At 39.1% G+C, this 24,676-nt stretch overlaps 1 protein-coding gene across 3 annotated transcripts in view; it reads right to left on the minus strand.

Moving 5' to 3' along the window:
- The window catches only part of gpc6a (glypican 6a), a 257,930-nt gene that overhangs the window by 140,778 nt on the left and 92,476 nt on the right, over window positions 1–24,676 (minus strand). Inside the window, exon 1 of one of the 3 annotated variants that reach the window (XM_074666145.1) lies at window positions 15,754–16,399. The exons of 1 other annotated variant lie outside the window; for it this stretch is intronic. In XM_074666145.1, the coding sequence (XP_074522246.1) occupies window positions 15,754–15,916 (163 nt within the window). In that variant the 5' untranslated portion in view covers window positions 15,917–16,399. Of the gene's footprint in view, window positions 1–15,753; window positions 16,400–24,676 lie in introns of those variants that run through there. One more of the 3 variants, XM_074666147.1, reaches the window with a different exon arrangement.

Genomic DNA, 24,676 nt, shown 5'->3' on the forward strand with positions numbered 1-24,676 from the left:
CAGTCATGCATGAGGTCTATTACAGCAAGACTACGGCATACTGTATAATATACTGTTTAGCTGCATGCCTTCTTCATGGGTAATGGCTGTGACCAATTTCCTAAGAAGAATTTACGCCTGAGACTTTGGTGAACCCTGCATGTGGAAATAAGAACATATAGCGTATTTATTTTAAGTCACAGCCATAGGAAGAGGTGTAAGATACAGCCTCATAGTGTGTCTCTGAATTAGAGTGTATTTCTATCCTCTTTTACCCTTATTGGGAAAAGGGTTGTGTGTGTCATATGAATATAATACGGTCAAAATCAAGGGGAGGGACTGGTGTATACTGTGTAAGCTCAAGCTGCCTGAGTGAAAAGTGTATTTTATGCAGGAGTCAAGTTCATGATGCATGTTCAACTTTCTGACATATAAATTTAAAAGTTAACTACACATGCTCTAGAAAAACATAAGTAGTAATGTGTACTTAAATCAAACATTGGAACACATGAATAAAAACAAAACATCTCCCCCAACTGCTGACCCTGTTCACACTTCTGCTGCTGTTATTGAACAAACAGATTAAATGTAATGTTATTCATAATGCTAATGTATTTCTGGGGGCAATAAATAGGATGAAAGTAAACATAGAGGGCTCTCAGTGCCTTACTTATTCCGGTGTTAATGAAAGAACTGCAGCATACAAGTGCCTGATATAAGTGGAAAATGAAATCGACTGCCTTCAGCTCCATTCAACAAATCACAAATTTATAAATGAATATGATTCGTCTGAATGTCTGTTTACAGTAAAGCCCCAATCTGATGAAATATTGTGAGTATTAGAGCAGAGAGGAAGGTTAACATAGAGAAGGACTCAGTGAATGGGTGAAGAGGACTTTGACCTCCAACATAAGCCGCAAACAACATTTCGAAAAGGTTCTACATGAAAACCTTAAGTTTCTGATCTCAGAGGTTTGGATTCTCAACGTTTGAAGTGTTTTGGTGTATGTTTCGAGTCTGAGTAGTATTGACTATTTTCTAACTGTCTGGTACATAATGGTGCATGCAGGAAAAACAGTACTCGAGGAGAATAGGAGCAGGAGAGATGCACGAAATGACATACCGGATCTAATCTTTGTTAACGTAACAACTTATTAAACTTCAACAAATCTTCTTGACCCATTGTCACAAAGACTTAGTTTTTACATTTCATAGCTACCTGGAATGTTTCAACAATAATTAATCTGACTACCTTCAACAAATATTTTGAAAGCTGTTTTCTTCTGCTTGAGTAAAATTGTTAAAAATTCTCAAAATCTGTGTCATGACTTTGAGATTCATGTTGATGATATTATGACAATCCTAAAACCTGTAAACTGCAACATAAATCACAAGAGAACCAGTTGAGTAAAGCCTCTTGACTCCTAAACTGAGATTGATTTTGAACACACGAGTTCTTGTTTCTTTAAAGGGCATTAAAATACGACAGTGTTTTTGCTAAACATGTCAACATTAGATGGCAACCAAAACCTTGCAATGTCAAACGCTGGCCAAACCAGGGTTAGTAACAGGCTGACATCTGTTCCCATGGGCATGTACGACAGATGATGAATAGTTCCTGTTTGTTTTATGCACTTTGAAAGGCAAGAAAACATAAACTGGAATGGAAAAATGTCAGTGAAGAGTTATTAAAGAGGCCTTCCTTTGCTCAAAGAATCATATGGCTTTTCTATTATCATACTTACTATCTTGTTCACTAAAATGACTAAAACCTTCTCTAAATCACTCAAATGATGCTTTCATCACACGCTCTATCACACATTCCACAGATACTTTCAAATCCCAAGTTCAGCAATCATCCTTCAAGTTTGGCGTGTTAATCCAGTTAAAGTTCTGATATGGAAAAAAGATGGGTGCAAGAAGAAATTATTATCTTTTAGGACTTAATCCAAGTCACAACATAGAAAACAACTAGTGTTTGCACCTCATGCAGTTTAAAAAATTAAATGTGGGCAAGTGTTTGTATTGACGTTAAGACTAGGGGAGGGTGTGTGCAACTCAACCTGCTGATGACTCTGACACCAAAGGAACGCAGAGACAGACTGTGATTGTGATTATTCTGAGTAAGTTGGGGTGTGAGAAAGTCAGTGTCCTGTAGCTGGAAAAAAAGCAGAATGAATGGCTTATTATTCAATTTCTGCAATATTCTTCCATTATCTGATTTTTCATGGTAATTTTTGCTCACATTCTTGGAATAACTTGGATAACTACTTAACTGTTGTTTTTGAGATGGGGTTAAATATTCTTGTACTGCTCTGTCTCATCTCTTAAAGTTAATTACAAGTGTGAATATCAGATTTGAAGAAGTACCTACAGTGAGGTTACAGCTCTGGATTCATCTAGCTAACTGGAGCATGACTCAGTCCTAAACATAACAGCTGGTGGTCTGAAGAGCCTGAGGTAGAGCCCCGGGGTGTGAGATGACCAGCCCACTCATTTACCGGCAGCTTACACAGGGGACAGCAAACAGCGGGGCTCTGGGAGCAGGAGATGAGGCTGGCTCCTTTTCAGATTCTGGCACCCTGCAGGAGCCAAAGAACAGGGCTGTGCCAAGAAGCATCACAATGGCAGATGTTTCATTAAACACATCAAGTGGTTTGAGGGTCTGAAAGCTGTAAACACTGGACATGAGCTCGTAAATCCATCAATCTCAATACGCCTTTTTTAAAGTGGTCGCACATCTTATTCCAACAGGATTTGAATTAGTAAAACTGAAACCACGAAGGATGGAGATTTTTTTCCTCATCCACACTCTCACAGTGACAGGACTTCAAACTGGTCCCTTCACGACATTAAGGTTTTATGATCTGTCACATTTGTCACGGGAGGCATGACTCCCCAGAGATGAACAGCGCGGCCCCGTTCAAGTCAGTAGTCTTTCCCTGCAAGGCTGCTACACGCTCTCATCTGCCACAAGGGAAGGTGTTTAAATGAAGTGTTGGTCCTCCCCTGCTGTACTTCTTTAGTTCCAGATGAATTCTAATGTCGTTCTATAGCACTTTGCAAGTCCAGCATGCTTCATTAAGAGACAATTTTATCAAAAAATACAATTTGCAGCCTCATTTCGCATTCAAAATACATTTAGTCGACAGAGTTTCACTACTATGAGTCAAATAAAACAGTGCAGATATTCTTCAAGCAAACTTACTTTGTAGAAGAAACGAAGGAAGAGTTTTTGCAATAGTTTTCAGTTGCTTATTTCCAAACCACCTTTGTCTTCTCCCTTTCATAGTGTTAATTCACTTTTTTGCAGGGAGCAACCATAATTAAAATCATTAACAATGTCGTAACTTTGGCTCTAAGAGATCACAGAGTGTAAAGAACAAAGTGACTAAGACTGAAGTAGAAAGAAAAAAGAAATGAGGTGCCACGGTATAAAGAAACACAAGACCATCCTCTGACACATGAAGGTAGAGATGGGCACAGATTTAGGTATTTTTGAAGGTAAATGGCTGAATTCTGTCAGTAGTACCAAATACAGACTCATGTAAAATCCAATGACACTATTTGTAGGTACCTAAACACATCATAATGACTGTGAGGGAGTGGAGGATAAGCCGATTTTCCATCCTGGGAATGAACACAGAATTGCTAGTTTATATATTGAGAAATAAATATGTTAAATTAAAAATAATATGAGATTTATTATTAAACAAATTAATATTTATCACCTCATAAACACACAAAAGCACTAAAAATTGGTACCGTTGAGTACTGAAACCAAATGCCAGGTGCCAGGCATTGGTACCATATCGTTTCAAATGTTGAAGGTACCCATTCCTACATACAGGAGTGTCATCATATCCCCTCAAGACATTTCACTGCAAAGCCCATTATTTAATGTTATAATTAAAGCCCAGAAATGTCACAGTAGGTTAAGATCAGCCCTCTAAATTTTTTTCATTTACATAAGAATAATAAAGACTTCCAATTAGTCTCTCCACCTCAAAGCTGGAAACAAGACTGCACTTAACCCAGACATGAACTCATGTAATCGGTATAAATTTTCCAAATTTATAACTGGAACAACATGCTTTGCTCACTGGCTCACAGCTTCCGCCCTTTAAATACACAGATTACCAACAAATCTGAAGGCATTTTGTTTATTTTGCTAATGTCACAGAGTGCTTTTTCTCCTTCTCATTTTTTACTGAAGTGACAGCCAATCAGTTTGAACTCCCTTGTTAAGTCTTCTGTAATGTGCAGACATCATTTTAACTCCAGTGAACTTGAGCTTCAGTTTGATTATTGCACAAATTAGTTGCAACGCCAGCACAAAAAAATCCGAATGAATCGTGTTTCCTGTTGTCCTATTTGCGAATGTTATGGGGATCAAATGTGGATGACTCATGGCTCATCTTCTACAAATGGTAGAAACAGGAGCAAAACACAACTCTGCACAGACAGCTTACACAAACCCCTTCTTTCTTTATCACTGCATCTCCTGTGCTGAACCTTCACTGAACCTCCGCTATTTCAGGCAAAAAATAGCACAAAGGAGCTACACATAAACGTCTCAATTTTGCTCCTGAGACTGTTGCATGCACCCTGTTCACCAGTCAAGGTCCTTAATTCAGTCACGGTAACTGTCTGATTGGGCTGTGAACTGTTTGAACTGCATAAAAAAATATCAGATGCATAGTTTCCTATTTGTCCAGGGTCAACACAGGATCCAACATGTTTTGTAATTCCAACATAGGCAGACTATTGTCAAGCTACAGCACACATGTAATGAATAAAATCCTGGATCACAGACATCGACAGTGTAATACTTCTCCCTGGAAGTCAGGAAGAAGATGAACTTTCACATTGCTACTAAGTTCAGGGAGTGCCGGCCATGCCTTTATTTTTTCCTAAAGATGGAGCTGCTCATTACTTTTACAAAATAATTGTGCTGAAAACTAGAAGTAAACAGGGCAAACTGATGGACTGATTCAAAGGTTGATCTGGTCTAAAACACCATCATTCACCTGATTAGAAATCACATAAAATTATGTATAAAAATAACAATAAAAATCAACGATAAATTGAAACAGCTGCACTCTTAAGTGTAATTCCATTATTTTACTGTTCAATGATTTTGAATTAACACATTGCAGTTTCTAAATCCATCACAACAAATTTGAAAAATGATGTCTTATGTCAGCAAGGACTTAACGTGCAATTTTCGAATCGATTAAAACTTGGGTATGATAATGATGGATACATTTTCACATCATTCTGATGCATCAGATAAACTCTAGCCATTTAATTAAATAGAAGAACACTTTTGGATACATTCCAGATTCAAGAGAAACGTGTTACAAACACAGACGTGTGAAACACATAGAACACATTTCAGACTGACACAAAAACTGCACATTAAAGCTCATGTGTGCCTGAAACATACCAATTCAATGCGGGATTACCACATTGAGTGTTTTCTAATATGTAGGCCTATGTTCAGTATATTCAAGAGAACAGTATATTTACCACAAAATATAGTCGTCCTCAGATGTAACATGAATTTAACAACTAACAACTTCAAAAGCAGACAGAGTTTTAATCAAATGTAAGTAAATGTTTTAGAATAAATAGATCTGCTTGTAGTTGAGTTACACACTCACAGGAAACTTTAGAGAGACAAATTTATGCACAATTTTAGTAGTAGTAGTTTAATAATAGTTTTATTTTATTCATTGAGGACACTTCTGCTTACCTCCAAACAAAGCGTTATCTTTATTTTTCAATCCTCACTTTTATTCTAACAAGTAAAATATGTACAAGAAATTGTGAAAAACGTTAACAATGAAAACAAAATTATTTACAATTTTGCTTTAACTATTCAGTGATGAAAGTCTAGCTATATTTAGGCTCAAGAATAACTTTCACAGTGCGTAATCTTAGCCATTGATGTGCTGCTATGATTTAGTTTGTACTCCAAAATGTCTGCATGTTGGAGCATTTGCCCTATTGATTTTGATACATCAAAAAGCCCCAGCGGCTCCACATCAGTGAAACAAACATGAGGATCCTTCAAGGGGAGAAACTTTTTTTTCTTTTTCTTTTTTTTCCATTTCAACACAACATCAGGATCATTTGTCATATCTGTAATTCCAACACCACCGCCACTGTCTGCGGTCGATGACAGCATCTGATGTTTCTATGACAATTCTGGCACACATTGCTTATGTGTGCTTAATGCTTGTTTACTTCAAAGTCTCTGAGGAGCAGCTTATTTAGAAAATCACCTCAGCCATGTGTACCAGTGTGTGTCGTAAAAACAAAAATAAAAAGTCCCCAGTGTGAGCCGGATTTGCATCCTTGACACCTCCAGATGACACAGGTTTTCCCAAAGCACCCAGCGGCTCTCGTCTCCCTCAGCCTTATCATGGGTGTCAAGCTTGGGACTTTCTATTCAAAGATTTCCCTCCAGAGGCAAAAAATGCTCTGTGGGCAAAAAGAATAGACCATAGCAATAAAAACACAACAGCATGGCTTGGTTCTCTACCATGCATAATGAATAATGGTAACCACAAACAGTCACTTGGCCAGAGGGGAAAATAGAAGGAGTGATTAGTGCTGTGTGTGTAGTAAACAGTGCATTTTATATGGCTCTGGGTCACTATAAGGGGCCTCACTATGGATGTTAGTGAGAAAGTTGGCCCATAATTGTCATTAGCAACCTACTATTCCCACATGTCAACAGTGATGTGACCCCAAACACAGCTGAAGATAAAAACATCTCTTCAGCTCCACAGCACCCTCATACTTCGACAGATATCACTTTTCCCAGAGGAGGAAAACCACATGTGACTTCTCTCTGATCACCTCCTGTGGCAGTTTTTTCTTTCACTGATGCTTTAACAAGAGATCAAAGTTAAATGCTTCCTCTCTTTTCATAGAAACAACTACAAAAAGACTGCGACATTGCTGTGCCGGCTGTTCTAACCAGCCTCCAACAACAACAACACTGCCTCCAATGGAGCCTAAAATGAGGGATACAGCACTGACAGCAACAGTACTTTGTGCATCGATCAGGTACCATAATTTATCAACTCCCCGTTAAAAAAAAAGGCTTGGTAGCTCACACATCAAGCAGTACGTTTCTGTCAACACTGAGGTCATTGTGGCTGTCACAGAAGAACTGGTTCCAGGCAATACTTTAGATAATAGACACAAACAGCAACAATGCAGCAACAATGCAGCAGAAACACCAAGACCAGAACAGTAGCCTTATGTTCAGATTCTTTACCTTTGTTTTCCTGAGATTTCCTGAACTATTGTTCTTAGGAATGTTTCTGAAAAAAATTTAAGGCAGGTTCACAAAAATGTTCTCAACCCACAGAATTAATGGCAAACCCAGGGTGGGCGTCAGACATCGAGGTCTGCCCATAGCTCTGTTCCCTGATAAGCCTCCAGAGGGTTGGCCAGTCAGAGGGAAGGGGGTTTGCAGAGCCTGAAAAGCCAGGAAGCCTTAAAGAAACAGCAGCTTGAACAAATGTAAAGCTAGGGACAGCAAAACCTTAACATACCACAAAACCTCTATGTTTTGGGTAAAAGGCAAAAAATGAGTAGATGGAATTACTGAAGTTAATATTCATTTAAACTACGACATTTTTAAAATATTTATCAGAAAAACAATTCTTCAGAATGTACACAAGCTCTTTTCAAATGTAAACTCTTATACCCTGTAGACTGGTAATGCAGCTAAAAAAAGCAAGTGCATCAGAGGCAACATTTCAAATCAAGTAGTAAAGAGAGCTGGTAAAACAAACAAACAAACAAACAAACAAAAAACTAAAAGGCAGAGAGATGTTTGCCTGGATCGGCACTATGGATCTCTTCCCACCAATACAGATCGAGCCTTGAGGGGCACCGATACACCAATACACTGATAACCGATATCACCGATTGGGATTGGAGCATCCTTGGTTATAATGTGACTCAGATACATGAAAAATGATCATCAAAGTGTTTGCGGTTAAGACTAAGCACCATATGAAAAAAATAAAGCTTGAGTACATTTACTTTTAACTTCTGTATTTATAAATGTGTGATTGGATATCATCGTCCCCTCTATTTAGCACTTTCATATCGTTATGATTTTGAACCTGCATGTCAGCACTCAAATGTCGGTGCCAGTGCTCCTGAGCGTTCTGAAATCAAAACAAATCCCAGCTAAGGAAACTTTGATGAATGTCAGAGTCATCTTAAAAACTGCATGAGTGGGTTTTAAGAACAAGTTGCTTCTCGACAATGTTTAGGAAATAAGGCCCAGAGTCATTCCTGATACTCTGAAGTGGCACAGAATAAAGTGAATTTAAGCAAATCTTACATACAAACCTACTCTCCCGAATCATTCCTCATTGCCAGATTTTTTTCTTTGTATTCTTTTTAAGTTAAAAATTTAAAATTCAACAAATAGAAAGTTCTCTGCCACCCTGAACCAGGAAATACAGCACTGACAGCAGTCATATCACATTCATACATGGTCGTACAGCTGGGCTTCTTTTCAGTCTCACACTAGTATTATCACACTTCCTCTAAACTTAGATGGATTACATCCCCCTGACTCCTTCTGTTCCTCCCAGAGCTGCTCTCACCTCACACTTATGATTTCACTACATGGGTAGTCAAGGATGCTCTTCACTCCTCTCTGCTCTCCTCTGCTGAGTAAAAATAGCATTGTTTTGATTATTTTTGTTGATAGTCCTCTATAAACTTCATGCTGTTACTTTGCAGTTCCTCTCCAGGCTTAATAGGAAAGCCATTCTTAATCCCACCCTCCGTAAGTGGTTTGGGCTGAGAGTTGATTGAAAACTGGAAGAAAAACATGCTCGTATGCAAGCCAGAGGCCTTTCACACAACTTAGAAAACTCCAAACGCTGTGCTAAGAAAAGCTTCCAGACAGTATGCATCTCTGTGTTGAATGCCTGCAGAGTTTGACTCATACTTCAGGTCAAGCTGACTGTCAGACATCCTCATTTACAAAATGTAACAAAGAAAAAAAAGCAGCTGGAGGATCCACAATCAGGCTCATTTACGGGTTTCATACACACAATCTGTCACAGCCAATGCAAAACAAAACACTTTTGTCATTTTCTACCACAATAGAGATGCAAAGTACAAAAAGACAGGGAAAGTGAGGCTAAACTACTACACACAGACACAGACACACAGACGCAGACACACACACAGCCTAATCTCCCTCACATCTCATTAGCTGTTCTCTCTGAAGATGTATACAGGTTGGCAAGAGACTTATTTCCAATTTGGCAGAGCTCAGAGCATCTTAATGGGCTTTGAAAAAAAAGACCCAGCTGAATTTTTATATGGATATTTTTTTTCTAGGCTCGAGCTTTTAGAGCAGTATTCCCGCACTTTCTCTAAAGGTCTCATGTCATTCCATTATTTAGAGATTAAACATCTGGCTGCAGAAAACACATCTAGTAGTACCCTCAAATTTATGCGGCATATCTCCCCTACGTGTACAGCAAATTAAAAACACATCAGAGTATGACGACTACAGGCTTTTATGAGCATGTCAGACTATTTCACCTGGAGGTTAAACATCGAGCGTCTAAGTGATGCTTTGGGTAAAAAACAATTGTGAACTTTGGAATGGATGATAAATTGCAATATCCCTTTAACATATTTGCAAATCAAGCAAAAGATGTGTTGAAGCAACTTGCGAGTCCTTAAACAGTCAAAATTGAGCACATTTGATTGAACTTGGTGAACAACAAAAGGGCATTGTCTGCATGATATAACCCTAAACTCCTTCACAGAGTGTCGCTAACATTAACGGAGCCAGCACCAGCAGCCTTCAGCCCTTCTTGCAGGGTAGTGTCCAACCAGCATTTTGGAACCACAATATTAAAAATGTTAACAATTAATATGGCCTTCAACCAAATTTTTAAAAGGAGATCACAAGATCTTTAAAGATCTTAAAGAGACTCGTTGAAATGATGAGGTCATCACATAAGGATCTCTGGTTTACGACATGTTGAAGGGGCACACCACAGACTGTCAATAGACCTTCCCCCCACAGGCCTCTTGAGGGCTGGCCAATCAGAGGAAAAGGGGGTTTGTGGAGCGGGGGGCCTTAAAGAGATAAAGGTTTTTGTAAAACACCAGGGTGAAAACAATACAGATTTGTATGCTTCAGACTATATACACTGCAGAGGTACCAGAGAAACAGTAAAAACCTTAAAAAAGGCACAATACCCCCTGTTTAGGCCACATCCTGAACAATACATCAAATATTACCATTTGGTTGTAATGCCAAAAGCTCATATTTTATTCAGTGAAGGGTCTCTAAAGCTATAAATTTAAAAAAAAATTATACAGCAACAATTTTTTTGGTTTAAGTTTTAATTACACATAAATGAATAGACAGATTTACAAGAATCCTACATTGATCTTTTAAGAAGAGGTAAAGATTGTTCACTTTTAATAGCAGTAGACTGTGAGCACAAATGTTAACAATATCAACTGAGCTGTTTATAAAAGGTTCACAAATGTTGAATGTTAAAAAAGGAATATTTGGTTCTTGGGTTGCATTTACCCGGGAACTGCCTGCATTTCATAACTCACAAACAGCAGAGTTCAGATAAAAAAATAAACAGAGTCAGGGCACGATAAATTCATATGAAGAAAAATCCTGCTGAATTGTGCGACAGCTAATAACTGTTCCGTTCAGAAGAATCAAACAATAGTCTTTTAAGTTGCTTCCATGAAGCCCAAAGGTAATTGCTATTCTTGTGAAATGAAATATAAGACCCGGGCGCTGCAGTCACTGGAGCAGCAGCACATCAAGTGATTTCGTTTGAAAGCCAGAGTCCACCCATGAGACTCCTCCTGCTTTGTGTAAGAAGGTGTTGATATTAACAGCAAAGGCTCAGGGCAGAGCTCACTGAAAGGGTCTGACTGAGGTATTCAGGGGCTGTTGTGTTTATGAACAAAGGGCTGACAATCACGCAGCATTGTGCAGGTGACACTTAAACTAACGCCCGACGCATGCACACAGGGGTGATCCTCACAAGCGAGCCCACAATTGCTAGCTGACATCCGGCAGGCTGACACCGACGCTGACAACGTGAACATGAGAGCAGAGGGAATCAAAAGCTCAGTCTGGCAAAGTGTAATGAAGCTGTCTAACAGCAAGTTTTGGACGTTTTTCAGACTCATAAAGAAGTGCGCTTCAGCTCCTTGACTCTATTCTACCCACCTGTTTCTTCCAAAAACTGCTGGCACTCCTCCAAAAGACATCCAACTGTAAGAAAACCACTGTAAAGCCTTAAAGATTTCTTACACTGGCCTCTTCCTCCCACCTCTCCTTTACTGTAAAACCAGCTAAAGCACTCACGAGTCCTCAGGCAAAAAAGCAACTCTCTCCAATCAATGAAGTGGGTAGTATATTTGACCTCTATCCCAGTCAGCTAACTCTGTCAATTACATTATGTCTGCATCAGTGCCAAACAGTTCTCTCAAACGCAGCATCAAACTGAGTATGATGACAATTTGCCGAGCACAGCAGCCAGTATGACAGAAGTGTTACACTGCTGAGCGTGCATTACATCTCCGCATGGAACAAGCACACGTGTTAATGTGGTCGTCTTTAAGGCAGTAGAGGAATCTGGTCTGAAAGCTTTTACCTTCACTGGAGAGAAATTATTAAAGTTATTATTTGCCTAGACAATCTGACGTTCGGACAAACTAATAGGGGGTTGTAGATCTAAAGGGAGAATGGAAAGACAGTCTCATAAAAATGTACAGATTTACATAAAATGTGAATGTATAACTTGTTCATTTTGTTAGTTGGCTAAAATTGAATGTCTAAGTTTTTTTTCACATTTCAACATTTGTGTAAATCATCATAGCCTTCATGTCATTTTTGCCTTTATTTGATAGGACAGTGGAAGAGAGACACATCAGTGGAAAGAAGAGAGTGAGGACACGGTCACACTGGTGATTCAGCACGGTTCAGCCTTAAAGCACATTTCGAATGGCCAGAGTGACCGCAACTGTGCCATGCTTGAGCACAATTTACCTCTCTGCTTTGGCACGCTACGGCAAGGTGGGCTTTGGCACGGTTTACTTCATGCACGTACACAAGAACACAGACAGCGGGTGTGATCCATGATGTATGATTGCTGCTTCATGATAATGTAGGCGGGCCATGCATTTGTGTGATACCCTACTATAGTCTAGTTCATATTGGAGTAGTGTGACCACTGGCCTCTCTAGCGGGGAACAGCGCTGCTGAGGGGCTATCGTGCTTGAGCACGGCACGGCATGTGCTTAAACCACTAGGGCAACAGTGCTCTGAAATCAACATTTGTAATCCTTTTTGGAACTTTTAAGGCTCTTGTGAAAATGTTTTAACTGAGTATGAACTAGACTGAACATAAAAGTGAGGCCTCTTCAAGACCATCAGCAAAAACAATAACAGTTTCAATTTTGTGATTTTTCATGTCTGGGTGTGTGTTAAATTAAGAGATTTACACTGCAAAACAGTTCCTCACAGGAGCTTTAAAGACAAACTGAGAAATCAAGCTTGTTATTTCCAGATTTTATCCAGAAAACAATGACAATTGTCAATTTCTTCCACAACAATCAGAAAAAGCTGTACAAAAACGACCTGATCTCATAGAGTGTTCCAGTTACAGGGATAAAGGGGGATTCTTCAGTTGAATAGTTAATGCAGAAGTCACCGTTTTGACCGCCAGCTTCAACTCTTTGCTTCCTGTCTTTCTACATTCTCCAGTTTTTCTGAATGGCTAAAGATGTCTTAAAAAAAAAAAAAAAGTACTTTAGTTTAGATTTTAGATGCTTCCTTATGTTCTCCATGTGTTTTATGGCTCTGTCACCAGTAAGACTGCTGTAATCATTCAAAAATATGACTGGCCTCTTTAGGATTTATGTGTGACTGTGCCCAGTGAAATATGTAAGAGAGAAAGAAATAAATGCAATAAAAAAATGATATAAATTATATCTTTTTTAGAATTAATTATATATCATGTTTAAACTGTTTTGTGGTTTTTGTTGAATTAAACTTAGTGCTGCATATTGATTTTCATTCTGTTGTACCAGTAGTTTTATATGTAAGAGCATATCCTTGATTGTCATCTCCTAAACCACTCAGCTCAGCTTGTCAGCAGCACAGAGCTGTCAAAATAATTAGCTTAAGCAAATGGGAACTCATGACCTGCGGTAGCCTCCTTTGCAGAGGCATCAAACATGTGTGTTCTGCATCTCAAGGCACAGCAGGAGCATGACGTTGCAAATGATGGAGGGATGTGCGCTAACGCTATTCATGCAGCTTACCTCACGTTTGTATTTGCATAGCTAATGAAGCATAATTAAGTGCTTTTTACAATCCCATCTCCTGAGGCCTATATCTGACTTCTGTTGTGTTTATGCAGAGGTTATTTGGAGACAACAAAATCCAATTACACACAGTGAGCAGGCGGTACATGACTGGTAATCAAGATCTGATCACAGCTCTTGAACTATAATGTGGCTCACGGACCTCTGTGAATTGTTTTAACCTGCTTTAACTATAAGGAAAGCTACATGAGAAGAAAAAACATGATGCCTTTGTGTGGTTGGATAAATGTTGGTTGAAGTATTAAAAATCAGCTGTTATCTGACTCAATCTGAGTTCTTATTGTAAAGGGAAATCGTCCAGTACAACTGGGAGGAGGCAGTCAATAAAAAGTGCATGACTTTGACTTCCAAAAGAACAGCTTAATCAAATCAAAACAGTAAAGTACAGGATTCAGTATCAGAATACATTTAAATAATAATCTGAACCAGGTGAATCATGTTTCTCTTTTAGATCCAGTATGCAAATGCATGAATCAGCTGACTCTAAGTTTCTCCGCTCATTGAAATTCCTGAAACACGAGAACAAACGAAGCGCCACTTCAAGTACTTGGATCTTTTTTTACAAAGCCGCGTTCCATCTCAAAACATCTCTTTAAGACAAAACGAGAGAAAGAGGGGCATCAGAAGAAACCATGTCTGTCGTGCTTCCTGTGTTCTGTCATATCAAAAACTGTGAGGTAAGAAACTAGAGCAGCAGTATGTATCACTACCTATACAAGTTCATCCTGCAAGTGTGAGAAAGAGAGAGAAAGAAAAGAATGAGCATTAATTATTCTCACCACAGTTTTTTTCTTTTGTTTTTTTTTCATGCCTCCTCTGGAGTTGTTGGTAAACTGAATTTGGAGCGGGCTAAGTTTGGTCTGGAAGTTTTTCTTTGTGCATTTTCATATTTCACAGCAGCTCTTGAGCTAAGACTTTGAGCTAACCTCAGATCTTTAAAAGTTGCCTCATATAGAATTTTAATCTCAGTATAAACTCTTAAAATGCACTGATCCCTCACACAGTTCACAGAAAGACATGTGTTAAAGCAGTGACTTAACTATCAAGTTCCCATTCAGACCAAACCCTATTTAAGGAAAATAAGGCAGCTCTATGATCATTACGGTCTGACACTGCCAATTACCAATCCAGTATCTCTATTTGGTGTGTAAGAGGCAAAGGAGGGATTAACTTCAGGCCTCTCTGCTTCCCCTCTTCCATCTCATGAAGCACACTATGTTTACTGACTAATCTGCTTCCCTGCTTTGACCAGAAATGTGATTACCACCACACAAGAGATAATAAAACTCCATATCTCTGCTCTACCAAAGAGCATGAATTAAAACCTAAGCTGTAGCCTTGAGGAATATCGAAAATATATTACAACAACAAAAAAAAGAAAACCCACAGTAAGAGTGTTGGTGCTGAGTGCATACAGCCCCCTACTGGTAAACATTACTCACTATTTAGCTAAATAGTACACACCAACTCCATGATCTGCTGTTGAATGCCTGCAACAGGTATGCAGCCACTTCAGTAACACATCTTTTTGTTCCACTGTGCTGAAGTCAGACCCTTACTGCCTCTTTTTTATCTGTCCTCCCTGTATAAGTTATTGGGTCACAGCAAGTAGAGTGCATTCTGAGGATTCTTTTATGATTCTCGGGCTGTTGGATAAGGTGTTAAATGGGTTATGTATTGATTCTTAACCTGTGGGTGTAGCCGCATCTTTGAGAAAAGGAACCTTTTCTTTAAGTGCACAAGAAGGTTAGAAAAGGTGGCAGCTAACAGGTGAGATTTTCAAGTTTTAGAATGAAGTGAGATCTTTTGCTCTATTGATCCAGATTTTACTCTGAGACTGTGAAATTTACCACATTTGAAACAAGTTCTGACACTGGATGTGAGTCCTATTGATTCTGTTAGAGCTGTATAAACTCCTGTTTTTGCACAGGCAGATCTTTTTAGTGGTAAACTGGATGGGGATTCTTTATGAGTAGAAATACAGGGCGTCATGCTGACCTAAAGAGAGCAAATATCTTTATTTTTTCTACTTTGTGTGATAACGTGCCTTTTAGGTTTTTAATAGCCAAAATAACCTCATTGGAGGAGATTTAATTCAATGATTGCAAGTAAAGTGTCCCATGTGAGCATACGCGGGTTTGTTTGTGAATCAGACAGTTTTGATCATCCCCAGCTCAACTCTATCCGGATCTTCTGATAAACCGGGATGACGAGACGTTAGTTATTCTGTTGACATAGTTCTTTCAGCTTGTGTCTGACGACTATCACTGAAATGATAGATTTGAAGGGAAAACGGTAGATGACACGTGGTGAAAGGGGTTCAAACGCATTGTCTCTTACCTGATATTTCCTGATGAGGCACATTGACGAGGCTGAATCCTTTTACGTTATAAGCTTGTCTAACCTCGCTACAGCTCCGCGCTTTGCTTTCTCCAGCAGATGACAGGGACAGCAGCACCGACAGAGTACATAAAGCGACCTGCAGTCTCCACATCGCACACATCAGTGAAATCCTCGGTGGTGTTGCACTGGGAAATACTCCGGGAGAATGAAAACACAAATCCAAAGGGCTGATAGAAAGCAGTGAGAAGGATGTCAGATGTTCATGAGAAGAAAAAAATAAATAAATAACCGCTCCTCACTTTAGATTCTGGTACGTCCACCTCATTGCGTAAAGCTTCGTATCGTCCCTTCGAAAAGAAAAGAAAACAGATCCCGCGTGCCCTCTTCTTGAACAAATCCGTTGCTACCTGGTGCTCTCTGTGCCAACAACTTCTCCCGGACACACTCACACACGCACGCACAGCAACAGCGGGAGCAGCAGCCTGTGTGTGTTCGCAGCAGTGCGAGGAAAGCCAAATGCAGCCGAGACACACGCTGCACAGCGAGCGGAGCGCACGAGGGCAGGGCCAAACATGGAGTGGAGAGGCTGCGACTTCAGCTGCACGCATCCAGGGGCGCGCGCTGTCCTCCGCCTATATGCATCCTCCTTTGGTAATGCGCACAGTAGCACGAGTGTGTGGACACATGTTGGATGGAGGAGGCGCGGGGAGCTGGAGGTGGTGGTGGTGTAGGCGGAATATACCTACAGTACACATCGGAACAGATTATTGTCTTTGATTTAAGCAGAGTTACAGCATCTTTTTCATAAGAACAACAACCTATGGAGTGACAAAGTAAAGGCTTATAGATTGACCTAGAACAAACGAGGCTTTCTGGCACATGCATGAATAATTCAAACTGGAAGTTGTCCCAATTCGAATATAATGTGTGCAATTTTATCCCCCAATTATGTCCTCATTTGCCTATTTAGAGTTGTTTTGTACTTAATTCCGTAATTTCTAGGTCAGATCCCTGCCTGTTTGCTTCAGATCTGTGAAATTACCTTCCTCCTAATAGCCTCTTTTTGCCTTTTGTTGCCTAAATTGCGCAGCCTTCCAAAATGCTCTTGTGCACAAAACCACACAGGGGCAGAGCTGTTTGTGGCTGTGGTATTTATGAGGCTGATTTTACCTTATTTAACTTCTCCGTCCACAAATAATGCATCACCTTTGGCAGCACAGAACTAACTTATCACACTGTAACATCAAAGTGTCCCATTATTAAAACATGCTTCTTTTAACAATGAGACAGCTCTGTTGGAAGGGGAAGAAGGGGAAGTTGTCTTGTTAAAATGAAGGAAATCTAACAAGAAAAGCATCTCGTTATAATGTGAAAGATTTTCTCAAGAGAGTATAAAAGTAGACAATGTCTCATAATATCCAGCACAAACACTCCCACGGTGTTCTTTTGTGGGTTTGGGGGCTACAGCTAGCTTGTTAAAACCAACTTTAAACTGTGGAGTAAAAGGGCAATTAGCCATAATTCAGAGCTGTGAAAATCAGGCAAGCTTTGTTAACGTGGCTGGACTGTAGTGAGGCACGAGTGGAAAATTTGAGGGAATTATCGTGTCTTATTCCTTCAGGGGCACTTTAATGTGAAATTTTGCTTGTGAAAGACATCATGAGATCCTTATCAGGTTGTGTTTTCTTAGAAAAAGTAAAACCTTATTTTAAGTTGTTTGATCTTCTGACTTTAATACAGGTTAGACATTAGAGATGCAGGCTGAGTGAGCTCCAACCCTGGATGTTTTGATTCGGCATGGTTAGACCTCTGGTCACCAGAGCTTCCAAGTGGGCCCTCACTACAACAGAGTTTCTTTTCCTTCTAACTAAAAAATGAATGGGGTAATAAATACTTCAGCGAGGGGTAGCTCAAACAGTTTCCAACTATTATTCTAGTCAAAACTAATACATAAAAAAAATCAGAGGCAGATATTTTATTCAAGCAATGCAAGTTTGGCTCCCTGCAGTTCTTGAGTCAACACTGTTACACAGCCCTTTGTTCTTTAAATGTAGTAAAAAGAACTCAATAGAAATGTTTAAAAAAGTGAATCACTTCATTAACTCAGCTCAATCTATGTCCAGATCCTCACAAAGCAGACCAGAATATGATCAAACTCAGATGAAGGTAAACCTGTGTATTGTCTGGCTGTGTCATTTAATACACATGGCTACTCTATTTGAATCAGTGTTCACTGTCTTGTATTGATGTCAACTACAGCAATTTTGAGTTTAAGCAAATGTTGACAGAGTAGGGGTGTGATGTAACTGTATTTTCACATTTCTGAGTTGTGCTGTCGAGGTTGCAATGAAGGCTTTTGCAGAGATTGAACAGGCTGGCACTCTGGATGTCTTGTAATCTAGTGCAGGGACAGTCTGGACTTCCTCCTACAGGTAACCATGTGTTATCCTGATTTGAATCTCTGCGTGTCATTTATAATTGCCAGGCGTGGGTAAATTAATGAAAATGTGCAGAATCAACAGCTGTTGCTTAAGCAAAGAACCTATAGAGTTTATAATGAGTTTACTTAGTTTCGGTCAAACTGCAACATGCTATATCTATGTCAAAAATAACATAGAACACACATTTTTGTCCGTTTTCATTGTAACTGCAAAACAATACTGTCTGATGAGTCACTGACTGAGCCATCACTGCCACACAGTGTATACTTTTCTCTCAGTGAGTTCAGGGAGGTAGAAGAAAACATGCAGCACCGACTGTCGCATTGCACTGGCAAACATGTAACACTTCACTGTGCATACAGGACTTCACTGTAGTCAGCACTACTGCAAATATTTTGGTTCACAAGTTCCAGTTTAAGTTATCAGATAGTGAAATTATAGTCAAAATGATTTATTTTGATTAGCTTTACCATCTTAGTCATCAATCATTTTGCCTGGTTTAAGTACAGAGGACTAAGTGTTCCTGTCCTGTGCTAGGTAGATTTTATGCTATTCTGGGACAAATTCTCCCACCCAAAGGTCACTTTTGCAATGTCTGGCTGTTTTACCTGATATATATTAAACAACACAATGCTTCCTACTTTAACGTTTCATGACTTATCTGTTAAGTAGATTCTTGCTGGGTTTAATCAGCATCTGCCCCCAGATCTGTCACATCTAAGTTGTGGAGGTGGAATGCAAGCAAGATGTTAATAGTTTTCTTTTTTTCCTTTCTGTGTGGCAAATCATTGAGTAACTTTAACATTTAAACAGCATGTCAGAGGGTTGACTGTGGTTGGCCCTGACATGTAGGTGTTCACTGCAAGTGTACGTGTTTACCTTGAGCAGGATCTCTAAGCATCTGATTGATATATAAGAGCACAAAAATACACACACTAAAAGCTCTAAGAAAGACTGTGATGAAAGCGCCGAGTTTCCCCAGTGAATAATTTTTCACCACAGAAGTAGAGCTGTAGTAAACTAATTATTTCACAGCCAAATTAAACCTTTTTTGTTCTTCTGCTGTTCAAGTTGTAAGAAAGTCACTGTCGTAAGCATAGCATTGGTGGAAAAAGTATTACTTTACCATAAGAGAGGACAAAGAAACAGAAATAAAAGCAGATTTATTTCTGCTCAGAGACTCTGTGGGTTAAATGTTTTACCCCCACATTTTTTTTATTGCATCTTTTAGAATGTGTGGTCGACTTGAAAGCACATGTGGTGATGTCCATTGCAGAGTGAACAATATTTATTTTCAGCTTTGGCTGTAATGAAACATATAGTATTAGGAAAGTAAAAGACCTATAAGAAAAGGTTTCAATCAGTAAAAAAGCACATTGATAGTTACAATAGATAGGTTGCTAAAATTAGGTTGTGAAGTTGCCCTTTGCATTATGTACACCCCTTAAGTTCTGCATTGTAGAAAGGTACATTTAAAGGCAGCTTTTTATTCAGATTTTGATTAAAAAACTTAAGTTAAAGGTTTTTATTTAACTGTAATCAAGTTAGCATCAGTCATAATAAACCTTTATTTTTATTATTAGAACCCCCTTTAAGGGGAAACCATGACTCAAGATGCAAATATAAATATAAATGTCTACTTTATAATAACTTGAAAATCAGAAATGAGGTATGAACTAAAATGAATGAAACTTAAAGCATGTGCCTGAAACAGGCTGGCGATATTACCCTCGTGCATCAGATCCAGACTTTATCTCTGTGCTGCTGAGGAAGAAAAACTCAGTCATTTGTGTGATCTAAATGAATCTGAAAATGGAATTAATTTTGCTTCATATTATTCTCTTCATACACGGCCTTTGTTTAATAAGATTAAGGAGGAAATCAGTTTAGCCAAAGGAGGGTTTTGAGGAACAGCAGTGAGTGAAAATGAAACATTTGGTGATTATTTAGAGATGGATAAGGAACTTTCCCTCTCCTTTGAACAAATGTGACTGCGTTAACTTTCCCCTCTGTTTATGACACTCCTGCACACTGTGTCACTTTGTTCTGATGGGAACAGTTTTTTCACAGGGGCAGTGATTAAGACTTCTCAATCCATTCTAATTGATATAACAGAGAGATCTCTGTAAAATAAATAAAGATGAACAAAATGAGAGCTTGAACAAACACACAGGATGGACTCCTTAAAAGAAGTGACAGTTGGTCTCTGTCAGGCCACAGAGGTTTTCTTTAAGTTCCTTAATTGCCTCCATGAGCAGAGTGTCACAGTCACTGCTGTTCTGCTGTGAGTGGCACGACTCTGCGGACCAGACTTCAATAATTAAACTTCCAGCCCAGTTGTTTGTAAAACACCCTACACCTGTCCCCTCACTATATTGAGTGTCCACATCCCATCCTCTGAGCCCCCATACAACTCTCCAAAATTCTGTCACGATGTGGAGTCGACTGTGATTCTAATTAAATTTTTCTACTAACATTGAGATACAGTATTCTGCTATCACTGGACACAACTCTTAAACAGTGAAGTCACATTTCTTGTTCAGACTCTAAGGATTCAACAGAACCCCTCCCAAGAAACAAAACCCTCAAAAAAGAAGATCCTCAGCACTTTTTTACACTAAAAGTACAGTAATAGTTACCTCCACCAAGGAGGTTGTGTTTTTGGGAGAATTTGTCTGTCTGTCTGATAGTTTGTCTGTGAACAACATAACTCAAAAGTAACAAATGGATCTTGATTGAATTTTTGGGAAATTTTCAAAATGGGATAAGGAAGGAGTAAATATATTTTGGAGGTAGTCAGGATCGCAGTACATCCAGGACATTTTTAAAGGATTATTTATCATTGTGAGATAGGGCCGATTTCACTATATGTGTTTATAACTCCACGATAAATGGTCAGATTGCTTTGCAAAACAATACAAGACAAGGTCGGGATCATTTCTGACAGATGTAAAAGTACAATCTAGAGCCTTGCAATATCCTGGAAAAGAGACCCGGAATATGAAATATGTATTGGGTCATCATAATTTTCAACACTGCAAGGTAAAATTACCCTCAAATCTGCAATTAACACCAAACTGGAGCAGACTGTCTGCCGAAAGGGAGTATAACATTAAAGTCGGACTAAAATGTTGCGGGACTATCACAATATGCTTGGCGGAGGTCTGCGCTCTCTTTTCTAGTTTAATTTAGCTAACACTTTCATCAATAGTACCTACACTACTGCTTGTGCGATAATGCTAACTCACATCAACACTGGCTCATAGCATAATTAGGTAAGCTTCAGCTCGGTGCAGTCATTGTAAAAATGAGACAGAAAACTTGAGACGGGTAATGGTGGAAGACATCCTATCTGTGCCATCACAAACATGTAAGAACTCTGACCAGACATTATAAGTTGCCATGCATGTGTGTGTACGCTTGCTTGCATTATCATACAGTGAGAATGAATATTTCAATTTCTATGTTAGCAGAATTTAGATAACATTTGATATTGTAATCCGAAAATAAAAAGTCTTCAGGTAATGTCTTTACGATACCACCAACATGGGTTGGCATCACATTGGAATAGTTTTGTTTTTGTTTTTTTTCATAAAGTGATAAATCATCAAGAACAGTGTCAGACTCTGATAAAGACTCTGATAATGTTCAGTATCAGGTATGTGCTGATCGAACAATATCAGTTTACAGTGTAATGTTTGTTAAAGATAGTGACTTGGCAAGCACTATGGGGATACTTCTACCCTAAGACTGCTGGGATAGGCTCCAGCCACCTGCAGCCCTGAACAGGATAAGCGGTATAGAAAATTAATGGATACTTGTTAGGTCAGTTCTTCATACTAGGTGTAGGATTTGGTATTTGAGAGGAAAAAATTGTCCTGGTAGATTTCTTTTACACAAACAAAAAATGTCTCTGTTGTTTTTTTTCCTTTAGAAGCTTCAAAAAGCATTAATTTTAACTTCAGTCTGTTTAAAAACAACTCCTCACAGTTGGTCAAAGCTGCTTTAGCCTCAGTTTGGAAAGACTTTCAGGTCTCTAAATCCCTCATAGAGGCTTTCTTTCTCATTAAGCAATGTTTAGTCACAAAACCAGGTAAAATGACAATGACTTATGTTTTTTTGTTTGAATCAGCTCAAATTGGCCCGCACTGATTAGTTTTGGCAGCATTCAAAGTGTCTGTCTCTGTTTTGGGTCTCAATTCAATTATCCCTCCTGTTCTATGAAAGTCCCAGATCAAAACTGTTTTCCCCATTTGCTATTGGTTTCATCTGCACAGCACTGTAATAGCCCCGACTCAGCTAATAAGCCCTTGCTAATGAGGCCTGGAGATGATGGCCAGAAGGTGATCCCGGCGGTGGATCGATAGCTCACCATGAGGAGTCAGCACAGGGTTCGTTGTGACTCATCCTCAGCACACCAGAGGGAAAACTGAGCTATCACAACCAGTTCTGCTGCTTTACATTACACTGTTAACTGTCAGAGGTTTGATTTCAGATTTTCCTTGGACATCAATGCACAAAAGTTTGATTTTAGCTTTCAATTTATGCAGGACACACAGGGAGATAGGTAGTCCTAAAGATAGATCAACCAATCAATCAGAATCAATAGATGCAGGATTTACATACAAGCAACTAAGAGGACGAACAGCTGACTGACGCCATTACCTCAGACGGGGTATAGATGGATAAAGGGGAGGGTGAATATGGACATCTCACTGATGGATCTCCACAGATCGTACAGGAAAAGGCACAGTTCAATCAGGCCTGGAAACAATTAACAGAAAAGGATTCAGTTTGGTTAGAACTGCCTCCAAATGCTGTTATTTCCTCTAGTTAAAACTTAACTGTGGCTCATCCTCAACTCTACAGTTTACTTTCAGATAAAAAAAAATAACATCGGGCTGCATTACGGTTCAAAGCAGAACTTAGTGTATTGAACAAAACAAGTGACACAAAGAGTATGCCAATGTTTGCAGAAATGGTGCTGATGTGGAAAGCAATGTCACAGCTTGTGTGTGCAGCACACTGTAAGCAGCCGAAGAATAAGGTCACTTTGTTCACATTAGCACTGCAAGCAAGGTGATGAATAATTAATCACATACTTATAATTCATGGATGTTTAAGACAGATATGTGCAATTACTGCAAATAGGTAAAGCTCGATTTTTTAGATGTAAGAGCCTGGCTTATTGATGGCTAGACCAGAAGCAAAAAAAAAAAAAACAAGCACAACAGAGTGAAGCAAGGTGGAGAATACATATGGGATGTTTGTTTATTAGAACTTTAAGGTCAAACACATCTAAACATATTCGTTATCCTGAGAGGGAAGCATCATACTGCTTAAAAAGCAGGCAAAAACATGTACTGCAACCTCATGTTTGGGTAGATATTAACCACTTTGCATTTTTTGAAATGTATACACACACACACACACACACACACACACACACACACACACACACACACACACACAAAAAAAAAAAAAAAACATGCCAGCTTCCAAAAAGTAAAGCCAAAAAATTGAAGCTCCCCCAATGTTAAGAGATGGAACAACAATCAAACTTTTAAATTACAACATGGGTCTTATTTCTTCAACATGGTTTCTGACACTTTTGTTTAACATTAGCAAGCTTATTTATGATTATCACTTATTTGACAGTTTTGTGTAAGTTGTTTATTTAATATTGGGGAGGGGTCTTCAATCAGAATGACAACATTCTCATGGATGGTCAGTAATATCATCTCCATAAGGCACACCATAACAAAGCTATTAAACTACATTCCCTAAACTCCACTGGACTCCTTACTAGTCCAGTTAGCTCATCTGTTTTTAGTGACAAGCAATCTCACACTGCAAATCATGACAGTGGCATCTGATGATCGGAAATGGTTGCCGCAGTTATAAGACACTGCAGCGATGAGCTGGCTGACTTAAGCACTACCAGTTTAACATCGGTGCTAACATTATTCAACTAACATTATTCAACCACAGCAACAGCAAAAAAAGATTCCACACCTCTCTCCAACCAACATTATGTCCAAGTACAGAAAGATCTATTCAACAAGGCATAACAATTTTTAACACTCAGGTGTGCCCTGATCTGTACTGTGTTATCAGAAAATTAAATGTGTTTTCAGCAGCAGACAAGGCAGGATGTCAGTACAAAAGTTTGAAAAGAAAATCTAAGACTCATAAAATGTCAGCGTCCATCACACAGGTATTTTGATATCACTTTGAAAGGAGGTGGAAAAATCCCTTGCTGTTAATCAAATATTTTAACAAAATGAACATTCACTGTATTTATCTATCTAACTCCATCAATCATGTTTTGTTTCAGCCCTCTAAAAACTACAGTCCCTGTGTCCTTTTCCCCAGCCAATGTCCTCCAGCTCCTCCAGGATGATATCAGCATTCCCAGACGTTGTAATCCTGGATAAAATAAGCCTCTCTGGCGTCTCCCCGGGCCTGCTTCAGCTTTG

Source organism: Halichoeres trimaculatus, unplaced genomic scaffold, assembly GCF_033239565.1.
Source record: "Halichoeres trimaculatus isolate MK-OKI-2021-1 unplaced genomic scaffold, fHalTri1.1 fHalTri1_scaffold_3, whole genome shotgun sequence".
Classification (NCBI taxonomy): Eukaryota; Metazoa; Chordata; class Actinopteri; order Labriformes; family Labridae; genus Halichoeres; species Halichoeres trimaculatus.